This window comes from Anomaloglossus baeobatrachus, chromosome 7 (genome assembly GCF_048569485.1).
Source record: "Anomaloglossus baeobatrachus isolate aAnoBae1 chromosome 7, aAnoBae1.hap1, whole genome shotgun sequence".
Taxonomy (NCBI): Eukaryota; Metazoa; Chordata; class Amphibia; order Anura; family Aromobatidae; genus Anomaloglossus; species Anomaloglossus baeobatrachus.
The window spans coordinates 5,583,652-5,607,898 of NC_134359.1; the positions used below are offsets into that span (position 1 = coordinate 5,583,652).

The 24,247-nt window shown below is 51.5% G+C and overlaps 1 protein-coding gene across 1 annotated transcript in view; it reads right to left on the reverse strand.

Moving 5' to 3' along the window:
• CEP70 (centrosomal protein 70) overlaps nucleotides 1-24,247 on the reverse strand; it is a 41,686-nt gene that overhangs the window by 10,837 nt on the left and 6,602 nt on the right. Inside the window, exon 2 of the mRNA XM_075318744.1 lies at nucleotides 250-346. Coding sequence (XP_075174859.1) covers nucleotides 250-346 — 97 coding nt within the window. The remainder of the gene's footprint in view (nucleotides 1-249; nucleotides 347-24,247) is intronic.

A 24,247-nucleotide genomic window follows, 5' to 3' on the forward strand; every position in this document is an offset into this window, starting at 1 on the left:
ACTCACTATTCTGCTGGTGTAGTCACTGTGTACATACATTACTGATCCTGAGTTACCTCCTGTATTATACTCCAGAGCTGCACTCACTATTCGGCTGGTGCACTCACTGTGTACATACATTACATTACTGATCCTGAGTTACCTCCTGTATTATACTCCAGAGCTGCACTCACTATTCTGCTGGTGCACATACTTTTCTTGTCCTGTGTTATGTAGGGATGATGCGTGAGAAGTAGACATTACATATACCTGTAGGTAGCGCTGACATTCACCGTGCGGCAGAAGCTCCACCCCTTTGACTCCTGTGTCTGGCTCCGCCTCCTTCCCTGCAGTCACTCCTCGGTATCTGTACCACGGTGAGAGATTAAGATATAAGATTCTGGGGCCCTGAACATCCAGGGGACGGGGCCAGAGAAATCCTGTGCTGGACCCCCGCACACTGCGCCCCGGAATACAGCACCAGACATGTACAACCCCTGCGCCCCTCCCATTACAAATTTGTGTCAATCCCCCTGCTCCACTTCCAGGCTGTGGATTCAGCACCAGGGAGGGACGCCAGGGAAGGCAGCAGCGGAGGGACGGCCGCGGGGGAGGGACGCCAGGGAAGGCAGCAGTGGATGGTCGGCTGCGGGGGAAGAACAGCTGCGTGGGAGGCACGCCAGGGAAGGCAGCAGCGGAGGGACGGCCGCGGGGGAGGGACGGCCGCAATGGAAAGAAGGCAGCAGTGGATGGACGGCTGCGGGGGGAGGGACACCAGGGAAGGCAGCAGCGGGGGAGGGACGGCTGCGGGGGGAGGGATGTCAGGGAAGGCAGCAGCGGGGGAGGGACGGCTGCAGGGGAGGGACACCAGGGAAGGCAGCAGCGGGGGAGGGACGGCTGCAGGGGAGGGACGGCTGCAGGGGAGGGACACCAGGGAAGGCAGCAGCGGGGGAGGGACGGCTGCAGGGGAGGGACACCAGGGAAGGCAGCAGCGGGGGAGGGACGGCTGCAGGGAAGGCAGCAGCGGGGGAGGGACGGCTGCGGGGGAGGGATGTCAGGGAAGTAGGGCTGTAGAGTCAGTATAAAATGCACCGACTCCTAAAATCTATAATAATTGGGTGCACGGTCCGTGCAGAATGTGATGAATATTTTTTCATAGGAATTTGGGAAAGTTCTGAAATGTCCTATAAAAGTCTGTTCTATTCCTGATCTAAGGCTGCATTCACACACAGCGTTTTTGCTGCGTTTTTTGAGGATACGTTTTTCAGCTGCAAAAGCAGATCAGCTTTTTATAAAACCGCATCCCCTGAAAGGTTTCAGAGCTAGATAATGATTTCAATAGCAAAAGCAGATTAGAAAATACCGGACAATGCTTCACACATAAGTACAATTACACTGATGAATGAGAGGAATGAACAGCAGCTAGAAGAGAATGTAGCATTCAGTGTGTGTGAGCTGGAGCCACAGCGCTGCTCATGTAACGGAGGAACAAACAGATATTACAACAGAAGAACAGCAAAATGATACTTTAGGTTGAGAGGATCTTGTTTCCTATTCAGCACATGCGCTGTGTTGTGCACACGCTGCAGCTGCAATAAGAGAGAGTCTGCAAGAGGGACATGCTGGAAAAGTGAGGAAATTGGTTATTGCCGCCAGAACCCCTAAAATTGATTCCATCTTGAAGAGACGTGCTGGGAAAGGGGCAATTGTTGGATCACGTCACTCGGTGAAGCAGCACTTATTTAATGAGTGAGCGATTGCTTGAACTAAAATCGTTTTATAGATATGGTGAACCCTCAGGTAACCCTAAAAAAAAGTCAATGGACACAGGTGGCTGAATTGAAGGAATTGCTTAATCACCCATTTACCGTGGCTACAAAATTACAAGCTGAGGATTTAACTCCTGGCATTTTCATAAGGGAGTGGAAGAACTTGCTATTTTGCCTGTCCCAAAGAGGAGGTTTAATCACAGATGGCATTTCTGCTTCAATGTCACTGCGTCTCCTATAGCGGCAGATTGACCAGATGTCACTGCGTCTCCTATAGCAGCAGATTGACCAGATGTCACTGCGTCTCCTATAGCGGCAGATTGGCCAGATGTCACTGCGTCTCCTATAGCGGCAGATTGTCCAGATGTCACTGCGTCTCCTATAGCGGCAGATTGACCAGATGTCACTGCGTCTCCTATAGCGGCAGATTGGCCAGATGTCACTGCGTCTCCTATAGCAGCAGATTGGCCAGATGTCACTGCGTCTCCTATAGCGGCAGATTGTCCAGATGTCACTGCGTCTCCTATAGCGGCAGATTGACCAGATGTCACTGCGTCTCCTATAGCGGCAGATTGACCAGATGTCACTGCGTCTCCTATAGCGGCAGATTGACCAGATGTCACTGCGTCTCCTATAGCGGCAGATTGGCCAGATGTCACTGCGTCTCCTATAGCGGCAGATTGGCCAGATGTCACTGCGTCTCCTATAGCGGCAGATTGGCCAGATGTCACTGCGTCTCCTATAGCAGCAGATTGGCCGGATGTCACTGCGTCTCCTATAGCAGCAGATTGGCCGGATGTCACTGCGTCTCCTATAGCAGCAGATTGGCCAGATGTCACGGCGTCTCCTATAGCAGCAGATTGTCCAGATGTCACTGCGTCTCCTATAGCGGCAGATTGACCAGATGTCACTCCGTCTCCTATAGCGGCAGATTGGCCAGATGTCACTCCGTCTCCTATAGCGTCAGATTGGCCAGATGTCACTCCGTCTCCTATAGCGTCAGATTGGCCAGATGTCACTGCGTCTCCTATAGCGGCAGATTGGCCAGATGTCACTGCGTCTCCTATAGCGTCAGATTGGCCAGATGTCACTGCGTCTCCTATAGCGGCAGATTGGCCAGATGTCACTCCGTCTCCTATAGCGGCAGATTGACCAGATGTCACTGTGTCTCCTATAGCGGCAGATTGCCAGATGTCACTGCGTCTCCTATAGCGGCAGATTGACCAGATGTCACTGCGTCTCCTATAGCGGCAGATTGGCCAGATGTCACTGCGTCTCCTATAGCGGCAGATTGACCAGATGTCACTGCGTCTCCTATAGCGGCAGATTGACCAGATGTCACGGCGTCTCCTATAGCGGCAGATTGTCCAGATGTCACTGTGTCTCCTATAGCGGCAGATTGACCAGATTTCACTGCGTCTCCTATAGCGGCAGATTGGCCAGCTGTCACTGCGTCTCCTATAGCAGCAGATTGACCAGATGTCACTGCGTCTCCTATAGCAGCAGATTGGCCAGATGTCACTGCGTCTCCTACAACAGCAGATTGGCCAAATGTCACTGCGTCTCCTACAACAGCAGATTGGCCAGATGTCACTGCGTCTCCTATAGCAGCAGATTGGCCAGATGTCACTGCGTCTCCTATAGCAGCAGATTGACCAGATGTCACTCCGTCTCCTATAGCGGCAGATTAACCAGATGTCACTGCGTCTCCTATAGCGGCAGATTGACCAGATGTCACTGCGTCTCCTATAGCGGCAGATTGACCAGATGTCACTGTGTCTCCTATAGCGGCAGATTGCCAGATGTCACTGCGTCTCCTATAGCGGCAGATTGACCAGATGTCACTGCGTCTCATATAGCGGCAGATTGGCCAGATGTCACTGCGTCTCCTATAGCAGCAGATTGGCCAGATGTCACTGCGTCTTCTATAGCAGCAGATTGGCCAGATGTCACTGCGTCTCCTATAGCAGCAGATTGACCAGATGTCACTCCGTCTCCTATAGCGGCAGATTGACCAGATGTCACTCCGTCTCCTATAGCGGCAGATTGACCAGATGTCACTGTGTCTCCTATAGCGGCAGATTGCCAGATGTCACTGCGTCTCCTATAGCGGCAGATTGACCAGATGTCACTGCGTCTCATATAGCGGCAGATTGGCCAGATGTCACTGTGTCTCCTATAGCGGCAGATTGGCCAGATGTCACTGCGTCTCCTATAGCGGCAGATTGGCCAGATGTCACTGCGTCTCCTATAGCGGCAGATTGTCCAGATGTCACTGCGTCTCCTATAGCGGCAGATTGGCCAGATGTCACTCCGTCTCCTATAGCGGCAGATTGACCAGATGTCACTCCGTCTCCTATAGCAGCAGATTGGCCAGATGTCACGGCGTCTCCTATAGCAGCAGATTGGCCAGATGTCACGGCGTCTCCTATAGCGGCAGATTGTCCAGATGTCACGGCGTCTCCTATAGCGGCAGATTGACCGGATGTCACTGCGTCTCCTATAGCGGCAGATTGGCCAGATGTCACTCCGTCTCCTATAGCGGCAGATTGACCAGATGTCACTCCGTCTCCTATAGCAGCAGATTGGCCAGATGTCACGGCGTCTCCTATAGCAGCAGATTGTCCAGATGTCACTGCGTCTCCTATAGCGTCAGATTGGCCAGATGTCACTGCGTCTCCTATAGCGGCAGATTGGCCAGATGTCACTCCGTCTCCTATAGCGTCAGATTGGCCAGATGTCACTGCGTCTCCTATAGCGGCAGATTGGCCAGATGTCACTGTGTCTCCTATAGCGGCAGATTGACCAGATGTCACTCCGTCTCCTATAGCGGCAGATTGGCCAGATGTCACTCCGTCTCCTATAGCGGCAGATTGGCCAGATGTCACTGCGTCTCCTATAGCGGCAGATTGGCCAGATGTCACTCCGTCTCCTATAGCGGCAGATTGCCAGATGTCACTCCGTCTCCTATAGCGGCAGATTGGCCAGATGTCACTGCGTCTCCTATAGCGGCAGATTGGCCAGATGTCACTGCGTCTCCTATAGCGGCAGATTGACCAGATGTCACTCCGTCTCCTATAGCGGCAGATTGGCCAGATGTCACTGCGTCTCCTATAGCGGCAGATTGGCCAGATGTCACTGCGTCTCCTATAGCGGCAGATTGGCCAGATGTCACTCCGTCTCCTATAGCGGCAGATTGACCAGATGTCACTGTGTCTCCTATAGCGGCAGATTGGCCAGATGTCACTGCGTCTCCTATAGCGGCAGATTGACCAGATGTCACTGTGTCTCCTATAGCAGCAGATTGCCAGATGTCACTGCGTCTCCTATAGCAGCAGATTGACCAGATGTCACTGCGTCTCCTATAGCAGCAGATTGGCCAGATGTCACTCCGTCTCCTATAGCGGCAGATTGACCAGATGTCACTCCGTCTCCTATAGCGGCAGATTGGCCAGATGTCACTGCGTCTCCTATAGCGGCAGATTGGCCAGATGTCACTGCGTCTCCTATAGCGGCAGATTGGCCAGATGTCACTCCGTCTCCTATAGCGGCAGATTGGCCAGATGTCACTCCGTCTCCTATAGCGGCAGATTGACCAGATGTCACTGTGTCTCCTATAGCGGCAGATTGGCCAGATGTCACTGCGTCTCCTATAGCGGCAGATTGACCAGATGTCACTGTGTCTCCTATAGCAGCAGATTGCCAGATGTCACTGCGTCTCCTATAGCAGCAGATTGACCAGATGTCACTGCGTCTCCTATAGCAGCAGATTGGCCAGATGTCACTCCGTCTCCTATAGCGGCAGATTGGCCAGATGTCACTGCGTCTCCTATAGCGGCAGATTGGCCAGATGTCACTGTGTCTCCTATAGCGGCAGATTGGCCAAATGTCACTGCGTCTCCTATAGCAGCAGATTGTCCAGATGTCACTCCGTCTCCTATAGCGGCAGATTGGCCAGATGTCACTGCGTCTCCTATAGCGGCAGATTGGCCAGATGTCACTGCGTCTCCTATAGCGGCAGATTGGCCAGATGTCACTGCGTCTCCTATAGCGGCAGATTGGCCAGATGTCACTGCGTCTCCTATAGCGGCAGATTGGCCAGATGTCACTGTGTCTCCTATAGCGGCAGATTGGCCAAATGTCACTGCGTCTCCTATAGCGGCAGATTGTCCAGATGTCACTGCGTCTCCTATAGCGGCAGATTGACCAGATGTCACTGCGTCTCCTATAGCAGCAGATTGACCAGATGTCACTGTGTCTCCTATAGCGGCAGATTGGCCAAATGTCACTGTGTCTCCTATAGCAGCAGATTGACCAGATGTCACTGTGTGTTACAGGGGGCTGTCTGATAATAACCGAAAGGAGTATCAGACAGTCAGGGTCCACCGTGCAAAGACTTTGCTGCAGACTATGGCAGAGTGCAATACCTCTGTTAACTCACAGAAGGATATAATAAGTAAGTAAAGCAATTCCTCCCTTACTTGGAGGGTGTGTGGAATGATCTCTGTTAATAATCACAGAGACAAAGGCAATGTGTGCGAAATGGCACCTACCTAGGTCCGCTCTTCTAGTGGTGCAAAAGAGACGAACAGCAGCGTAAGCCGCACAAAGCTCCTACCTGCGTTCGCTCCACTAGTGTGCGAGGACACGAACCACTAGATATGGCACCTGCCTAGGTCCGCTCTTCTAGTGGTGCAAAAGAGATGAACAGCAGCGTAAGCCGCACAAAGCTCCTACCTCTGTTCGCTCCCCTAGTGTGCGAGGATACGAACAACTGCCAGACGCAGTATAAGGAACGTTACCCTAGCGGCAACGTCCACCTACGAGTAGAATCACAAGGCCCAGCCAGACCATGTGCCTCAGGCACCTGCCTATGTCCGCTCCCCTAAGAGGTAAGGATACGGACAGCAGCCGAAGCTGTAAGGTATAAGAACGCTACCCTGCCGGTAGCGCTCACCTAGCATAGACAGAGGAATGCCTAGAGGAACGCGCACAGAGCGTCTACTCATATGCATGAACCAAGAGGACTGAGCACCATGCGGCGTGTGTCAGGGTCTTATATAGACTCTGTGCCTCATCCAAGATGGAGGACACCAGAGCCAATCCGCTGCCAGAACGACAGGAGTGACGTCATGCTGGCCTATCACCGAGCAAGACGTCACAAGCACATGACCAGCGACCAATCGGCATAGAAGGTGTCAGAGACATGTGACCTCGTGTCAGCGATGATGTCACCCGCACATGTGCAATGGCTCCAAGATTGGACTTAGTCTCCGGCGCTCGCACATGTTCAGTAGCAAGAAATCTGGACTTAGTCTCCAGCGCTCGCACATGTGCAGTAGCAAGAAATCTGGACATAGTCTCCAGTGCTCGCAGCAACCGTAACAGTACCTCCCCCTCAAGGGCCCCCCTCCCGGCGACGCAGGTAATCGGCAACTAAGTCGGGAGCATGGACAGCCTCCTCAGGCTCCCAAGAGCGATGTTCCGGACCATAGCCCTCCCAATCTATCAAGAAGAACCTGCGCCCTCTAACCATCTTAGAACCAACTATGGCTCGTACCTCATAGCTAGAGCGAGAGGAATCAGAGGCAGGAGAGTGCACTTCACGAGCGTGAGGTAAAATAGCCGGCTTTAGCAGTGAGACATGGAATTTGTCATGAATCCTAAGATGGACAGGTAACTTCAATTGATAGACTACAGGATTTACCTGTCGAAGAACCTCATAAGGACCCAGGAAGCGAGGAGCAAATTTGACAGAGCTCACTCTAAGTCTCACGTGTTTTGCAGAGAGCCACACAAAGTCCCCTGGAGAAAAGACAGGAGCCGGGCGACGAAACCGATTGGACACCGTCTTCATACGGTCCTTAGCTGCTTGGATCGACTCTTGAGTCCGATCCCAAACCTCTCTGGCATTAGTTGCCCAGTCGGCCACAAGAGGAGGAGGTGCAGCAGCGGGAAACGGTACTGGTACCCTAGGGTGTTGCCCATTATTGAGTACGAACGGTGTCTGCCCAGTGGCCTCAGCCAGCGAATTGTTAAGGGCAAATTCTGCCCAGGGTAGGAGGGAGGACCAGTTATCGTGGTTCTCAGCAACAAAGTGTCGAAGGTATATAATCATAGATTGATTGGTACGTTCAACCAAACCATTAGTCTCCGGATGGTATGCCGAAGAGAGATTCAACTCAATTTGCAGAAGGCTACAAAGATCTCGCCAGAAACGGGAAGTAAATTGCGGGCCTCTATCACAAATGATACGATCTGGCATCCCGTGAAGCCTAAAGACATGCTTGAGGAATAGTTTGGCTAGTACCCTGGAAGATGGGATTCTCGATAACGGTACGAGATGAACCATCCGGGAGAAATGGTCCGTAATGACCCACACAAATCTATGTCCCTGTGAACATGGAAGATCACCCACAAAGTCCATGCCTACCACCTCCCATGGTCTATCTGGCACTGGTAAAGGATGCAAGAGCCCAGCCGGTCTCTGCCGTAATGGACGGTTGCGAGCACACGAGTAGCAGGAACCGACATATCTCTTGACGTGGCTGGCTAAGTGTGGCCACCAATACCACCTCTCCAGTAACTCTCGTGTCCGCCTAATACCAAAATGCCCACCCACCTTTGAGGTGTGGGCCCATGACAGTATATCATTCTGTCGATCAGGCGGAACAAAGGTCTTGCCCGGTGGGATTTGGTCTAACGTCACAGGGGAGAGCGTATGAAAAACCCTGGAGGGAAGGATAAGACGAGGTTCGTCAATCTCTTCCTGGGTAGAAAGCATAGAGCGAGACAGGGCGTCTGCCTTGTTATTCTTACTCCCAGACAGATAGTTGATGGAGAGGTGAAAGCGGGAGAAAAACAAGGACCAGCGGGCTTGGCGAGGATTCAGACGCTGAGCGGTTTGTAAGTACGTCAGATTCTTATGGTCTGTATAGACCTGGAAAGGATGTTTCGCTCCTTCCAGAAAGTGACGCCACTCCTCCAAGGCTAATCTCAAGGCGAGCAGTTCCCTATCCCCAATGGTATAGTTTCTCTCTGCCGGTGAAAAGGTTTTAGCAAAGAAGAAACACGGCCTTTTTCTACCTGCACCGTTCTTTTGATACAAGACCGCACCAGCACCCACTGAAGAGGCATCAACCTCTAAGAGGAAGGGCTTATTCTCATCGGGACTTTGAAGAACGGGAGCAGTTGAAAAGTGTCTTTTTACTGCCTCAAAAGCCTGAGATGTCTCAGTAGACCAGGCTTTGGGATTAGCACCTTTCTTAGTCAAGGCCACCAAAGGGGCCACCAAAGTAGAAAAATGGGGTATGAACTGCCTGTAATAATTTATGAATCCTAAGAAGCGTTGCACCGCCTTCAAGGAATGAGGTTCGGACCATTGCAGGACAGCAGAGAGCTTCGCAGGATCCATAGCCAGACCCTCTTGTGAGATAATGTAACCCAAAAAAGGCAATGAGGACTGCTCGAATACACATTTCTCGAGTTTAGCAAACAATGAGTGCTCCCTTAAACGGGAAAGGACACGAACGACATCCTGACGATGAGTCTCCAGATCAGGAGAAAAAATCAGGATGTCGTCCAGATACACCACTACTGAGGATAACAGTAAATCCCTGAACACATCGTTTACGAAGTCCTGAAATACTGCAGGTGCATTACATAACCCAAAAGGCATGACGAGGTATTCATAGTGACCGTCTCGGGTGTTAAAAGCGGTCTTCCATTCGTCACCCTTTCGAATTCGTACCAAGTTATACGCACCCCGCAGATCCAACTTCGTAAAAACTTGAGCTCCTCTCAGTCTGTCAAAGAGCTCCGAAATTAAAGGTAATGGGTATTTGTTCTTTATTGTGATTGCGTTGAGACCCCTGTAATCTATGCAGGGACGCAAATCACCCTCTTTCTTCCGAACAAAGAAACACCCAACTCCCGCGGGAGAGACAGACTTACGAATGAACCCCTTCTCTAAACTCTCTCTTATATAGGTCGACATGGCCTCCGACTCAGGTATCGACAGGGGGTAAACCCTGCCTTTAGGTGGAACCGAACCTGGGATAAGGTCTATGGCACAGTCATACGGCCTATGGGGTGGAAGAACCTCAGCACCCTGTTTGGAGAACACGTCAGCGAAATCCAAATAGGGTGTAGGTATGGGAGAGAGATCAGTTGATGCAACCGCAACGACCTTAGGTGGTAAGGGAAGACATCGGGACTGACATTTCGAACCCCAACTAATAATGCTGTCAGACTCCCAGTCAATGTAAGGAGCATGAGTCCGAAGCCATGGAAGACCCAGAAGGACGTCGTCTATACCCTCAGGCAAAACAAGAAAAGAAATCTCCTCTATGTGACCCTGAGACAGGGAAAGGCGCAAGGGAACTGTCCTCAATGTAATGGAGTCAGACAACATAGTTCCATTAACAACACGGACAGGAATAGGCGCCTCTAACATGATAGAGGGAATATTGTGTCCCTTTACAAATCCTGAGGACACAAAAATCCCGTCAGCTCCGGAATCCACAAAAGCCATAATAGGCCATGTATTCTCAGATAACGAGAGCTGACCTGGGATACAACACTTAGAGGGTGCAGAAGACGTCTCTAGTAACCCCCTCTAATGGTTACTAGGCCAGGGAGTTTCCCTGACGACTAGGACACTTGTTGGCATAGTGCCCAGCCTGACGACATACGTAACATATAGGAGGACCAGACTTGCGTAGTCTGGAGGACGTATGACCTAACTCCATAGGAGTGGGAGATGTTTCAGATGCTGAGGAAGATGGTAGTGGACCCTCAACAACTGGAATAGCCCGATGCTTAGGGCGTGAGGAAGAGACCTCGAGTCTACGTTCCTTATGGCGTACATCGATCCTCGTTGCTACTGTGATCAAGTCCTCCAGAGAAGCAGGGACCTCACGAGTAGCAAGGGCATCCTTGACATAGCCTGCCAACCCTCTCCAGAAGATAGGAATCAACACCTTCTCTGGCCAATCTAGTTCTGCCACCAGAGTTCTAAAATCAATGGCATAAGAACTAGTGGATAACGAACCCTGAGATAGATCTAACAGTCTCAGGGCCGCATCATGGGTAACCTGCGGACCCATGAATACCGCCTTAAGAGCATCAAGAAAGTCTTGATGTCTCAGAGTAACCACATCAGAGCGCTCCCATAGGGGAGTCGCCCATTCTAAGGCTTTGTCCTGAAGTAAGGAGATGATAAAGCCTACTCTGGACCTCTCCGTAGAGAAGCGAGAAGAGTTGACCTCTAGGTGTATCTGACACTGACTAATGAAACCACGACATGATCTGGCATCGCCAGAATATCTGTTTGGCAGAGCAAGTCGAGGATCATGTGCAGATGTCACCATGGTCTGAGGTTTATCCTCTATACTCTTGAGCCGTGACTCAAGTACTTGTATGTAACGGTGTAACTGCTGATATTCTGCCATAACTGCCAGACCCTTGGCTCAGTCCTAATGTTACGGGGGGCTGTCTGATAATAACCGAAAGGAGTATCAGACAGTCAGGGTCCACCGTGCAAAGACTTTGCTGCAGACTATGGCAGAGTGCAATACCTCTGTTAACTCACAGAAGAATATAATAAGTAAGTAAAGCAATTCCTCCCTTACTTGGAGGGTGTGTGGAATGATCTCTGTTAATAATCACAGAGACAAAGGCAATGTGTGCGAAATGGCACCTACCTAGGTCCGCTCTTCTAGTGGTGCAAAAGAGACGAACAGCAGCGTAAGCCGCACAAAGCTCCTACCTGCGTTCGCTCCACTAGTGTGCGAGGACACGAACCACTAGATATGGCACCTGCCTAGGTCCGCTCTTCTAGTGGTGCAAAAGAGACGAACAGCAGCGTAAGCCGCACAAAGCTCCTACCTCTGTTCGCTCCCCTAGTGTGCGAGGATACGAACAACTGCCAGACGCAGTATAAGGAACGTTACCCTAGCGGCAACGTCCACCTACGAGTAGAATCACAAGGCCCAGCCAGACCATGTGCCTCAGGCACCTGCCTATGTCCGCTCCCCTAAGAGGTAAGGATACGGACAGCAGCCGAAGCTGTAAGGTATAAGAACGCTACCCTGCCGGTAGCGCTCACCTAGCATAGACAGAGGAATGCCTAGAGGAACGCGCACAGAGCGTCTACTCATATGCATGAACCAAGAGGACTGAGCACCATGCGGCGTGTGTCAGGGTCTTATATAGACTCTGTGCCTCATCCAAGATGGAGGACACCAGAGCCAATCCGCTGCCAGAACGACAGGAGTGACGTCATGCTGGCCTATCACCGAGCAAGACGTCACAAGCACATGACCAGCGACCAATCGGCATAGAAGGTGTCAGAGACATGTGACCTCGTGTCAGCGATGATGTCACCCGCACATGTGCAATGGCTCCAAGATTGGACTTAGTCTCCAGCGCTCGCACATGTGCAGTAGCAAGAAATCTGGACATAGTCTCCAGTGCTCGCAGCAACCGTAACACTGTGTCTCCTATAGCGGCAGATTGGCCAGATGTCACTGCGTCTCCTATAGCGGCAGATTGGCCAGATGTCACTGCGTCTCCTATAGCAGCAGATTGGCCAGATGTCACTGCGTCTCCTATAGCAGCAGATTGGCCAGATGTCACTGCGTCTCCTATAGCAGCAGATTGGCCAGATGTCACTGCGTCTCCTATAGCAGCAGATTGGCCGGATGTCACTGCGTCTCCTATAGCGGCAGATTGACCAGATGTCACTGCGTCTCCTATAGCAGCAGATTGACCAGATGTCACTGCGTCTCCTATAGCAGCAGATTGGCCAGATGTCACTGCGTCTCCTATAGCAGCAGATTGGCCAGATGTCACTGCGTCTCCTATAGCAGCAGATTGGCCAGATGTCACTGCGTCTCCTATAGCAGCAGATTGGCCAGATGTCACTGCGTCTCCTATAGCAGCAGATTGACCAGATGTCACTGCGTCTCCTATAGCGGCAGATTGACCAGATGTCACTGCGTCTGCTATAGCAGCAGATTGGCCAGATGTCACTGCGTCTGCTATAGCAGCAGATTGGCCAGATGTCACTGCGTCTGCTATAGCAGCAGATTGTCCAGATGTCACTGCGTCTCCTATAGCGGCAGATTGGCCAGATGTCACTCCGTCTCCTATAGCAGCAGATTGGCCAGATGTCACTGCGTCTGCTATAGCAGCAGATTGGCCAGATGTCACTGCGTCTGCTATAGCAGCAGATTGGCCAGATGTCACTGCGTCTGCTATAGCGGCAGATTGGCCGGATGTCACTGCGTCTCCTATAGCGGCAGATTGGCCGGATGTCACTGCGTCTCCTATAGCAGCAGATTGAGCAGATTTCAGTAATATTTTTCACTTGCTCTCAAAGAAATAGAAAAATTCAACCGTTCATCAAAACTGCCTGTGCATGAGGCCATTCCTTTATACCCGGAGATTGTTAGATGGTCCCATGTGGTTACGGTTTTGCCTCCAGCCCCAGTCACTGTAGAGAGGTCGTTCTCCGGCCTTAACATTATTAGGTCAGATTTGAGGTCCTCTGCGAAGGACGATCTGATGGAGCAATTCTATTTCCTACCAACAAATTCAGAGACTGCACAAATGTTATTTACTAGGTTATTGCTGAAAACTGATTGTTTCCCCACTTACATAGTGTATTACATATACATAGTAGAGACCAAAGGTTTGGACACACCTTCTCATTCGAAGAGTTTTCTTTATTTTCATGACTCTGAAAATTGTAGATTCACATTGAAGGCATCAAAACTATGAATTACCACACGTAGAATGAAATACTTAACAAAAGTGTGACACAGCTGACAATATGTCTTATATTCTAGGTTCTTCACAGTCGCCGCCTTTTGCTTTGATTACTGCTTTGCACACTCTTGGCATTCTCTTGATGAGCTTCAAGAGGTAGTCACCGGAAATGGTTTTCCAACAGTCTTGAAGGAGTTCCCAGAGATGCTTAGCACTTGTTGGTGCTTTTGCCTTCACTCTGCGGTCCAGCTCATCCCAAACCATCTCGATTGGGTTCAGGTCTGGTGACTGTCACCTGGCGTAGCCCCCATCACTCTCCTTCTTAGTCAAATAGCCCTTACACAGCCTGGAGGTGTGTTTGGGGTCATTGTCCTGTTGAAAAATAAATGATGGTCCAACTAAATGCAAACCGGATGGAATAGCACGCCGCTGCAAGATGCTGTGGTAGCCATGCTGGTTCAGTATGCCTTCAATTTTGAATAATTCCCTAACAGTGTCACCAGAAAAGCCCCCCCCCACCATCACACCTCCTCCACCATGCTTCACGGTGGGAGCCAGCAAAGCCCCCCCACACCATCACACCTCCTCCTCCATGCTTCACGGTGGGGACCAGGCATGTAGAGTCCATCCGTTCATCTTTTCTACAAAGACACGGTGGTTGGATCCAAAGATCTCAAATTTGGACTCATCAGACCAAAGCACAGATTTCCACTGGTCTAATGTCCATTCCTTATGTTCTCTTCTGCTTGTTGCCAGTCCTAAGCAGTGGTTTCCTAGCAGTTATTTTACCATGAAGGCTGCTGCACAAAGTCTCCTCTTAACAGTTGTTCTAGAGATGTGTCTGCTGCTAGATCTGTGTGGCATTGACCTGGTCTCTAATCTGAGCTGCTGTTAACCTGCGATTTCTGAGGCTGGTGACTCTGATAAACTTATCCTCCACAGCAGAGGTGATTTTGGGCTTCCTTTCCTGGGGCAGTTCTCATGTGAGCCAGTTTCTTTGTAGCGTTTGATGGTTTTTGCCACTGCACTTGGGGACACTTTCAAAGTTTTCCCAATTTTTCGGACTGATTGACCTTCATTTCTTAAAGTAATGATGGCCACTCGTTTTTCTTTACTTAGAATTTGTATTATGGCAAGAAAAAAGCAGCTGTATTATGGCAAGAAAAAAGCAGCTAACAGTCTATGCAGTAGGACTATCAGCTGCGTATCCACCAGACTTCTGCACAACACAACTGATGGTGCCAAGCCCATTTATAAGGCAAGAAAAGGACATTTTTGTGTACTCACCGTAAAATGTCTTTCTTGGAGCCTTTCATTGGGGGACACAGACAGTGGGTTATATGTTGTCTCCAGGGGAGGCGTGACACTAGATTTACAAAAGTGTTAGCTCCTCCTCCCACAGCATATAACCCCAGATAGGCGGGAACTAGCTCAGTTTGGTGTAAAAGCAGTAGGAAAAGGATAACCAAAACCACAAGGGTGGGAGCGGTGTTCCCCAATGAAAGGCTCCAAGAAAGACATTTTACGGCGAGTACACAAAGAAGGGAATTTTGTTACTTACCGTAAATTCCTTTTCTTCTAGCTCTTATTGGGAGACCCAGACGATTGGATTGGGGTATAGCTACTGCCCTCCGGAGGCCACACAAAGCACTACACTAAAAAGTGCAAGGCCCCTCCCCCTCTGGCTATACCCCCCGTGGTATCACGGGTTCTCCAGTTTTAGTGCCAAAGCAAGAAGGAGGAAGCCAATAACTGGTTTAAACAAATTAACTCCGAATAACGTCGGAGAACTGAAAAACCGTTCAACATGAACAACATGTGTACCCGCAAACAACCAAGATATCCCGAAGGACAACAGGGCGGGTGCTGGGTCTCCCAATAAGAGCTAGAAGAAAAGGAATTTACGGTAAGTAACAAAATTCCCTTCTTCTTCAGCGCTCTATTGGGAGACCCAGACGATTGGGACGTCCAAAAGCTGTCCCTGGGTGGGTAAAGAGATACCTCATGTTAGAGCTGCAAAACAGCCCTCCCCTACGGGGATGTCACTGCCGCCTGCAGGACTCTTCTACCTAAGCTGGCATCCGCCGAAGCATAGGTATGCACCTGATAATGTTTGGTGAAAGTGTGCAGACTCGACCAGGTAGCTGCCTGGCACACCTGTTGAGCCGAAGCCTGGTGTCGTAGCGCCCAGGACGCACTCACGGCTCTGGTTGAATGGGCTTTCAGCCCTGAAAGAACCGGAAGCCCTGCAAAACGGTAGGCTTCCAGAATTGGTTCTTTGATCCATCGAGCCAGGGTGGCTTTAGAAGCCTGCAACCTCTTGCGCGTACCAGCGACAAGGGCATCGGAACGGCGTACGGGCGCCGTGCGGGAAATGTAGATTCTGAGTGCTCTCACCAGATCTAGCAAACGTAAATCATTCTCATACCGGTGAACCGGATGAGTGCAAAAGGAAAAGGTTAGGTTGCCAATACGGCTGTGGATGCCGGAGCAACCGACACGCCGATAGCCTCCTAGACAGATTTCAACCAGAGTCCATCTGTCTGTGAATGGCATCTTGAAGTGAAGCCCCATCTCCAGTGCAACTATGGCTCTATATGCAAGCCTGGAGATTGGAGAATCCACCTTTGGACCCTGGGTCCAGCGCTGACCACGTCAGGGGAAAAAAGGGATAACGTGTATCCTAAAAACGTTTGGAGAAGACGCTTATCTGGTAAGCGTGGTGTTCCTGGACTGCTTCTCTGAAGTCAGCGTGGCCAGAAAAATACTCAATATCTGCGTGAGACACTGAAAAGGAACTTCTCCTGTTCGTCTCCTATCTCCACTGGGGGAGCTGAGGGAGAAAGATCCAACCTTCCATTGATGGACGGTATAGGATCATTCCGTATGGCGTTACCACCCGGTGTATCCGGATTGAGAGCGATGTCAGTATCAAAGCCCTGAAGAGCTGCCTTTTGGTCAAGTAGATTGCCCATGGGTGCAAGTCTCTATATTATGACTACTCCGTCCCTGTCCATGGACAGGGTTGACAGGAGGTTTCTTTGGCCACAACTAGTAGAGCCCCGGCAGACGAAGTGCTAGAGACCCCGGCAGACGACGTGCTACAGGGGAGCATGCACACAATGGGACGGTGTCATGAACAGCATACCATGTAGTAAAAACAGCACTGAAATCTGTGTTGCTTTTTTGCCGCTGCCGACTAGCTATCTAGAAGTATATAGCCAAGATTGGTGACTGTACATTGCAATGTATAGCATACAGGCATAAAGTACAAATGACCACTGCAGCACAAGCAATACAAGCAGCATAGAAGCCTGTGCCCTGGCACCCCTGCTCTTCTGCTGCTGTATACTAGTCATCTAGGGGAATATAGCCCAGCAGAGTGACCCTACAGTGCAATGTATAGCATACAAGCACAAGTACAAATGAACACTGCAGCACATGCAATACAAGCAGCATAGAAGCCTGTGCCCTGGCACCTCTGCTCTTCTGCTGCTGTAGACTGGTCATCTAGGGGAATATGGCCCAGAAGAGTGACCGTACAGTGCAATGTATAGCATACAAGCACAAGTACAAATGACCACTGCAGCACAAGCAATACAAGCAGCATAGAAGCCTGTGCCCTGGCACCCCTGCTCTTCTGCTGCTGTATACTAGTCATCTAGGGGAATATGGCCCAGAAGAGTGACCATACAGTGCAATGTATAGCATACAAGCACAAGTACAAATGCACACTGCAGCCCATGCAATACAAGCAGCATAGAAGCCTGTGCCCTGGCACCTCTGCTCTTCTGCTGCTGTAGACTAGTCATCTCGGGGAATATGGCCCAGAAGAGTGACCATACAGTGCAATGTATAGCATACAAGCACAAGTACAAATGACCACTGCAGCACAAGCAATACAAGCAGCATAGAAGCCTGTGCCCTGGCACCCCTGCTCTTCTGCTGCTGTATACTAGTCATCTAGGGGAATATAGCCCAGAAGAGTGACCCTACAGTGCAATGTATAGCATACAAGCACAAGTACAAATGCACACTGCAGCCCATGCAATCCAAGCAGCATAGAAGCCTGTGCCCTGGCACCTCTGCTCTTCTGCTGCTGTAGACTGGTCATCTAGGGGAATATAGCCCAGAAGAGTGACCATACAGTGCAATGTATAGCATACAAGCACAAGTACAAATGCACACTGCCGCCCATGCATACAAGCAGCATAGAAAAAAACCTGTGCCCCAGCACCCTTGGTTTTCTGCTGCTGTAGTCTAGCCATTCCAGGAGAATATAGCTAAGACTAGCGACTGTACAGCGCAATGTATAGCATATCAGCATAAACACAAATGAACACCTCAGTCGTGCAAAACAAGCAGCCTAGAAAGCCTGTGCCTTAGCACACCTGCTTTCCTGCTGCTGATGTGTCGCTCCCCAAGCGGGCATATAGCGACCTATGTAGTTAAAAACAACACATGTATACACTGCAGTTATATGTGGTCAGCACTATGTGTGCCTCTTACCGCCCGCCTATAAGCGGGTGTATGATCGTCACCGTCCTGCCTTGGTGCCGAAAGTCCGAGCTCTGCAGTAATGGCTGCCGGCTTCTTCCCCAGCTCGTGTGAGGAGGGGCGGGCCGTGGGCGTGCCCCCAAGGCAGAGCGGGAATCCGGCGTCCGACAGTGTGCAGTGAGAGGGCTGGAGCATGTAAAAATGCTCCAGCCCTCGGCGCTGCTGATTGCTCAGCGCCTGTCCCCTTCCCTGAGTGACAGGGAGGGGGCGGGAACGAAGCGGCACTAGGCCGCAGAAGCCGGGGACTGGAGTTATAAGCGCCGCCGCCGTAAAAGCGCGGTCGGCGCCCAGTCCCCGGCGAACTACAAGTCCCAGCCGCGCCGCCGCTCCCGGAGCGTCCGGCGCGGTAGTTCCCAAAACACAAAGTCACTCAGCAAAGCTGCAGTGACTGTAACCCTTTACTGTCCCCGGCGCACTAGCACACCCAGCAAGTCTGGAGTGTGCTGTGCCTGTGTGTACGGGGACACAGAGTACCTGTAATGGTGCAGGGCCATGTCCCTGAACGGTACTCCAGCTCCGTATCCAGCAGGTTCAAATGGGTCTGTGGATGGAGCCCGGCGTCAGAGCTTTGAGGCCGGCAGGATCCCACTTCCTCAGAGCCCCTCAGGGGGATGTGGAAGGAAAACAGCATGTGGGCTCCAGCCGCCGTACCAGCAATAGGTACCTCAACCTTACAACACCATCCAGGGGTGAGAAGGGAGCATGCTGGGGGCCCTATATGGGCCCTCTTTTCTTCCATCCGAAATAGTCAGCAGCTACTGCTGACTAAAATCTGTGGAGCTATGCGTGGATGTCTGACCTCCTTCGCACACAAAGCTAAAACTGGAGAACCCGTGATACCACGGGGGGGTATAGCCAGAGGGGGAGGGGCCTTGCACTTTTTAGTGTAGTGCTTTGTGTGGCCTCCGGAGGGCAGTAGCTATACCCCAATCCAATCGTCTGGGTCTCCCAATAGAGCGCTGAAGAAAATGTAATTTCCTTTCTCGCCTTTTCATTGGGGGACACAGACATTGGGACGTCCCAAAGCAGTCCCTGGGTGGGAACTGAACTATTAACAGTGTATAACATCAGACTAAGGGGTACTTTGCACGCTGCGACATCGCAGGCCGATGCTGCGATGCCGAGCGCGATAGTCCCCGCCCCCGTCGCAGCAGCGATATCCTTGTGATAGCTGCCGTAGCGAACATTATCGCTACGGCAGCTTCACATGGACTCACCTGTCCTGCGACCGTCGCTCTGGCCGGCGAGCACGAGCAGTGGGTGCCTCCTTGTTAAGGGGGCAGGTCGTGCGGCGTCACACGGCAGGCGGCCAATCGGAGCGGAGGGGCGGAGATGAATGGGATGTAAACATCCCGCCCACCTCCTTCCTGCCGCATATCCTACGGAAGCCGCAGTGACGCAGGTAGGAGATGTTCCTCGCTCCTGCGGCTTCACACACAGCGATGTGTGCTGCCACAGGAGCGAGGAACAACATCGGACCGTCGCGTCAGCGTAATTATGGATTACACCGACGCTGCACCGATGATACGATTACGACGCTTTTGCGCTCGTTAATCGTATCATCAAGCCTTTACACACTACGATGTCGCATGCGATGCCGGAAGTGCATCATTTTCAATTTGACCCCACCGACATCGCACCTGCGATTTCGTAGTGTGCAAAGCCCGCCTAAGAGCTGACTAACAACTGCAACTGCAGTGAACTCATATCAAAACACTGTCAGAACCGAGCAGTGGCCACTTATAAATGGGCCACTGCCGCCTGAAGGACTTGTCTTCCAAGAGCAGCATCCGCGGAGGCATGCGTATGCACTCTGTAGAATTTTGTGAACGTGTGCACACTGGACCAGGTAGCGGCCTTGCAAAGTTGGGCCGCCGAAGCCTGATGGCGGATAGCCCAGGAGGCACCCACTGCTCGTGTAGAGTGGGCCCGCACAGATTGAGAGGGAACGGCACCTCGTGCTTTGTAAGTTTCACAGATGGCAGTCCTGATCCATCGAGAAATCGTGGATTTAGAAGCCGGGTTGCCCTTTTTGTGTCCTACTGGGAGGACGAAGAGGGCATTGGACTTGCGGAACGGCGCTGTTCTGGAGATGTAGATCCGCAGAGCCCTGACAAGATCGAGAGTGTGAAGGGCTTTCTCAAAAGGAGTGGACCGGGCAGAATGACGGCAGCCCTATGTCCTCGTTCAAGTGGAAAGAGGATACGACCTTCGGAAGGAAGGCGGGGGAAGGCCGAAGGACAACCTTATCATGATGGAATATCAGGTAAGGTGAGCGACAGGAAAGAGCTGCCAGTTCGGACACTCGCCTGATAGAGGTGATAGCGACTAAAAAGGCAACTTTCCAAGACAGTCGCTGGAGAGAGATTTCTCTCAGAGGTTCAAAAGGAGGAAGTTGAAGGACTCCCAGAACCAGATTCAGATCCCAGGCATCTAAGGGGTGGCGATAAGGAGGGACCAAATGCGCTACCCCTTGAAGAAAGGTATGGACTTGAGGGCGAGAAGCCAGCTGCTTCTGGAAAAAAAAAAAAAAAAAAAAAAAAAAAAATCGACAAGGCAGAAACTTATTTTTTAAGGGTACTGAGAGCAAGACCCGAGTCCAGACCGTCTTGCAAAAAGGCAAGAACATTAGGGATTGAAAAAGTCAGGGGCGACCGATTATGACGGTCACACCAGGAAAGATAGGTCTTCCAGGTCCTGTGGTAAATGCTGGCGGAGGAAGGCTTCCGAGCATTAAGCATGGTATGAACTACCCTGGGAGAAAACCCCGATCTGGCTAGAATCAGGGATTCAAGCGCCACGCCGTCAAATGCAGCTGTGCTGTATTCCGGTGGAATATTGGACCTTGCGACAGAAGATCCGGGCGGTCGGGAAGACGCCAGGGAGTGTCGCTGAGAAGTTGGAAAAGCTCTGGACACCAGGCTCTCCTGGGCCAGTCCGGGGTCACGAGGATCACCGGGATTCCCTCCGCTTTGATTTTCTTGATTACTCTCGGAATGAGAGGAAACGAAGGGAAGATGTAGGGCAGGCGAAACTGCGACCATGGAAAGACTAGGGCGTCGGAGCCGAGCGCTAGCGGGTCTCTCGACCAAGATATGAAGGGACGTATTTTGGCATTCATTCGAGACGCCATGAGGTCCACATCCGGGAGTCCCCAACGAAGAGTGATCTGATGGAACACTTCGTCGTGGAGGGACAATTCCCCTGCCGCTAGACCTTGCCTGCTGAGAAAGTCTGCGGCCCAGTTGTCTACCCCTGGGATATGGACAGCTGAAATAATGGAGATGTGCTTCTCTGCCCAAAGAAGAATACTGGATACCTCCTTCATCGCTGCCTTGCTGCGAGTTCCTCCCTGACGGTTGATGTAAGCCACGGCCGTGGCATTGTCTGACTGGATCCGAACAGAGAGGCCCAATAGTAAGGGTTGAAAATTCTGAAGGGCCAAAAATATGGCTCTGATCTCCAGAACATTGATGTGCAGAGAGCGCTCGGAAGGAGACCAGCGTCCCTGAACAGTGTGGTGGAGAAACACCGCACTCCAGCCTATCAGGCTGGCATCCGTCGTGACTACCTGCCAGTGGACCGGGCGGAAGGACTTCCCTTGAGATAGGGATGAGGCTTGAGTCCACCAGACGAGGGAGCTGAGCGCAGACAGAGATAGGCGGACTGACCGGTCCAGGGAAGCTGGATTCTTGTCCCAAGAGGATAGAAGATCCAGTTGTAGAGGGCGCAGATGGAATTGGGCAAAGGACACTGCTTCTATGACCGCCACCATCTTGCCGAACACTCTCATTCCATTCCGAAGGGATGTGTGACGGCGAGAGCGGAGGGAGTGGGCGGCCCGGATCAGGGAAGACCTCTTGTCTTCTGGAAGAAAAACCCAGGACTGAGCCGTGTCTAACAGCATACCTAGAAAGTGGATGCACTGATGAGGAATGAGGGATGACTTGTTGAAATTGATAAGCCACCCTAGCCTTGACAGCGTCTAGGCAAATCTGCACGCTTTCTGAGCAAACGTTAAGAGAGCTCCCTTTGACAAGAAGGTCGTCCAAATAGGGAACAACCAGGACGCCTCTGGAGTGCAAAAATGGACATGACGGCTGCCATGACCTTTGTGAAGGCCCGAGGCGCAGTGGTCAGCCCAAAGGGGAGGGCCCTGAATTGGAAATGACGGTGTCCTATGGCAAAACGAAGGAACCGTTGATGAGAGACACATATGGGAATGTGTAAATAAGCATCTTGAACGTCTATGGAAGCTAGGAATTCTCCAGGTTCCATGGCGGCTAGTACTGCTCTCAATGACTCCATTCAGAAGGTCCGAATCCATACGAATTTGTTCAGCCGTTTGAGGACCAAGATAGGGCGGACAGAGCCATCTTTTTTGGGAACGACAAAAAGGTTTGAATAGAAACCTTTGCCGCGCTGTTCCAGGGGCACTGGAATGATAACGTTTGCTTTCTGTAAGAGGCTATGGCCTGAAATAAGGCCTGGCTTTGCGTTTTGGACTTTGGAAGACGAGAACGTAGAAACCTGTTGGCCGGCAAGGAATGGTAATCGATCTTGTAACCTGAGGTGACGATTTCTCGAACCCAAGCATCGTGAGTGTGGTCTAGCAGGATATCCCGAAGAAGCAGAAGCCGCCCTCCCATAGGAGTCGGATCTGAGGGATACCTGGCGTCATGCTGAGGGGGCCTGTACAGAGCGAGATTCTTTGGATTTAGGCTGCTTGGAGTGTGAACGCCAAGAAGAGCCCCTTGAGGGACCGGATCCTCGTTCTGAGCGTTGGGACGGTCCTTGGGCCGATGGCTTTTGGGGGGCAGGCCGAAAGGACTGCCTGCGACAAGAAGATTTTTTGAAATTTCTGGCTACAGGCCGCTTTTGTGGTAGAATGGTACTTTTACCACCCGTCGCCTCAGATAGGAGTTTGTCCAGGGATTCACCAAACAGACGAAGACCCTGGAAGGCAAGTGTGGACAGGGACTTCTTGGAGGCACTGTCCGCATTCCATATTTTTAGCCACAGAACCCTGCGTGAGAAGACAGCATTGGCTGCCGTTAGGGCTGACCAGCTAGCTGCATCTAGGGAGCCGAGAAGAAAATAATTAGAGGCGAGAGAGAACAAATCAAGAATCTCAAGAGCCTCTGGAGGATATTTGCAAGGGCGAAGCAACTTGCGCAGGTTCCTACTCCACACGCTCATAGCTCTTGCCACCCATGTCATGGCAAACAGGGGGCGCAGAGAGGAGCCTGAAGCCTGGAAAATAGATTTGACCGCAGCCTCAACTGCACGGTCGGACGAGTCCTTGAGAGACGCGGTGTCTGAAACAGACATAACCGTGTGTTTAGCCAGTCTGGATACTGACGGATCCACAACGGGGGTACCGACCATGGCTTAACCATTTCCGGGGGAAAGGGATAAGCGAATGAAGAGAAGGATTTTTATTAAACCTCCTATCAGGGTGATCCCACTGTTTAGATATGATTTGGTGAAAAATCGGATCCTGGGCAAAGGACTTAGGAGGCTTCTTGGCTCGCTTGATTGCCGACTGAGAAGTCAGGTCCGAGGGCTGATCAGAATCGACAGAGAGTGATTGACAGCCGCTATTAGAGTGTCTTCCATATGCCTAGACTCAGAAGGGACATCTGAATCAGAGTCAGAGTCTCGGGAATCGTGACTACTAAAGGTCACGGAGCCTGAGTCAGACTGACCATCTTGTGAGTCAGACGAGGCAGAGCGGTCGCAATGGCGCCTTTTGGAGACTGCCTTTTTACATACTGGGGATGAGACACCAGACGAAGGCGGGCTCCTCTGAGGGAGCTGAGCCGGGGGGAGGCTGCGGGAGCCTGTGGAAGGCTGGGATATCTGAGCGGCCAGGTCATCTAACCTTTTAGACATCAGAAGAGCCCATGCAGGGATAGCCTCATCAGACGGGGGTGCTGCCTGAATGGTGGCCGGGGCCGAAACCCACAGAGTGCACGACCCCCTGGTCCGGCAACGCCTGTTGTGACACTGTAGTAGGGGTATCGCAGCCTCGGCAGAGTGGATAGCTTCGCCCATTGGGAAACGAGCTTCCACAGGTGGTACAAGCATAGTACAGGTCCATAGAGGATGCCTGGGAAGCTTTATCACCCTTGCGGTTACACATGTCAGCAACAAACGTACAATTATAC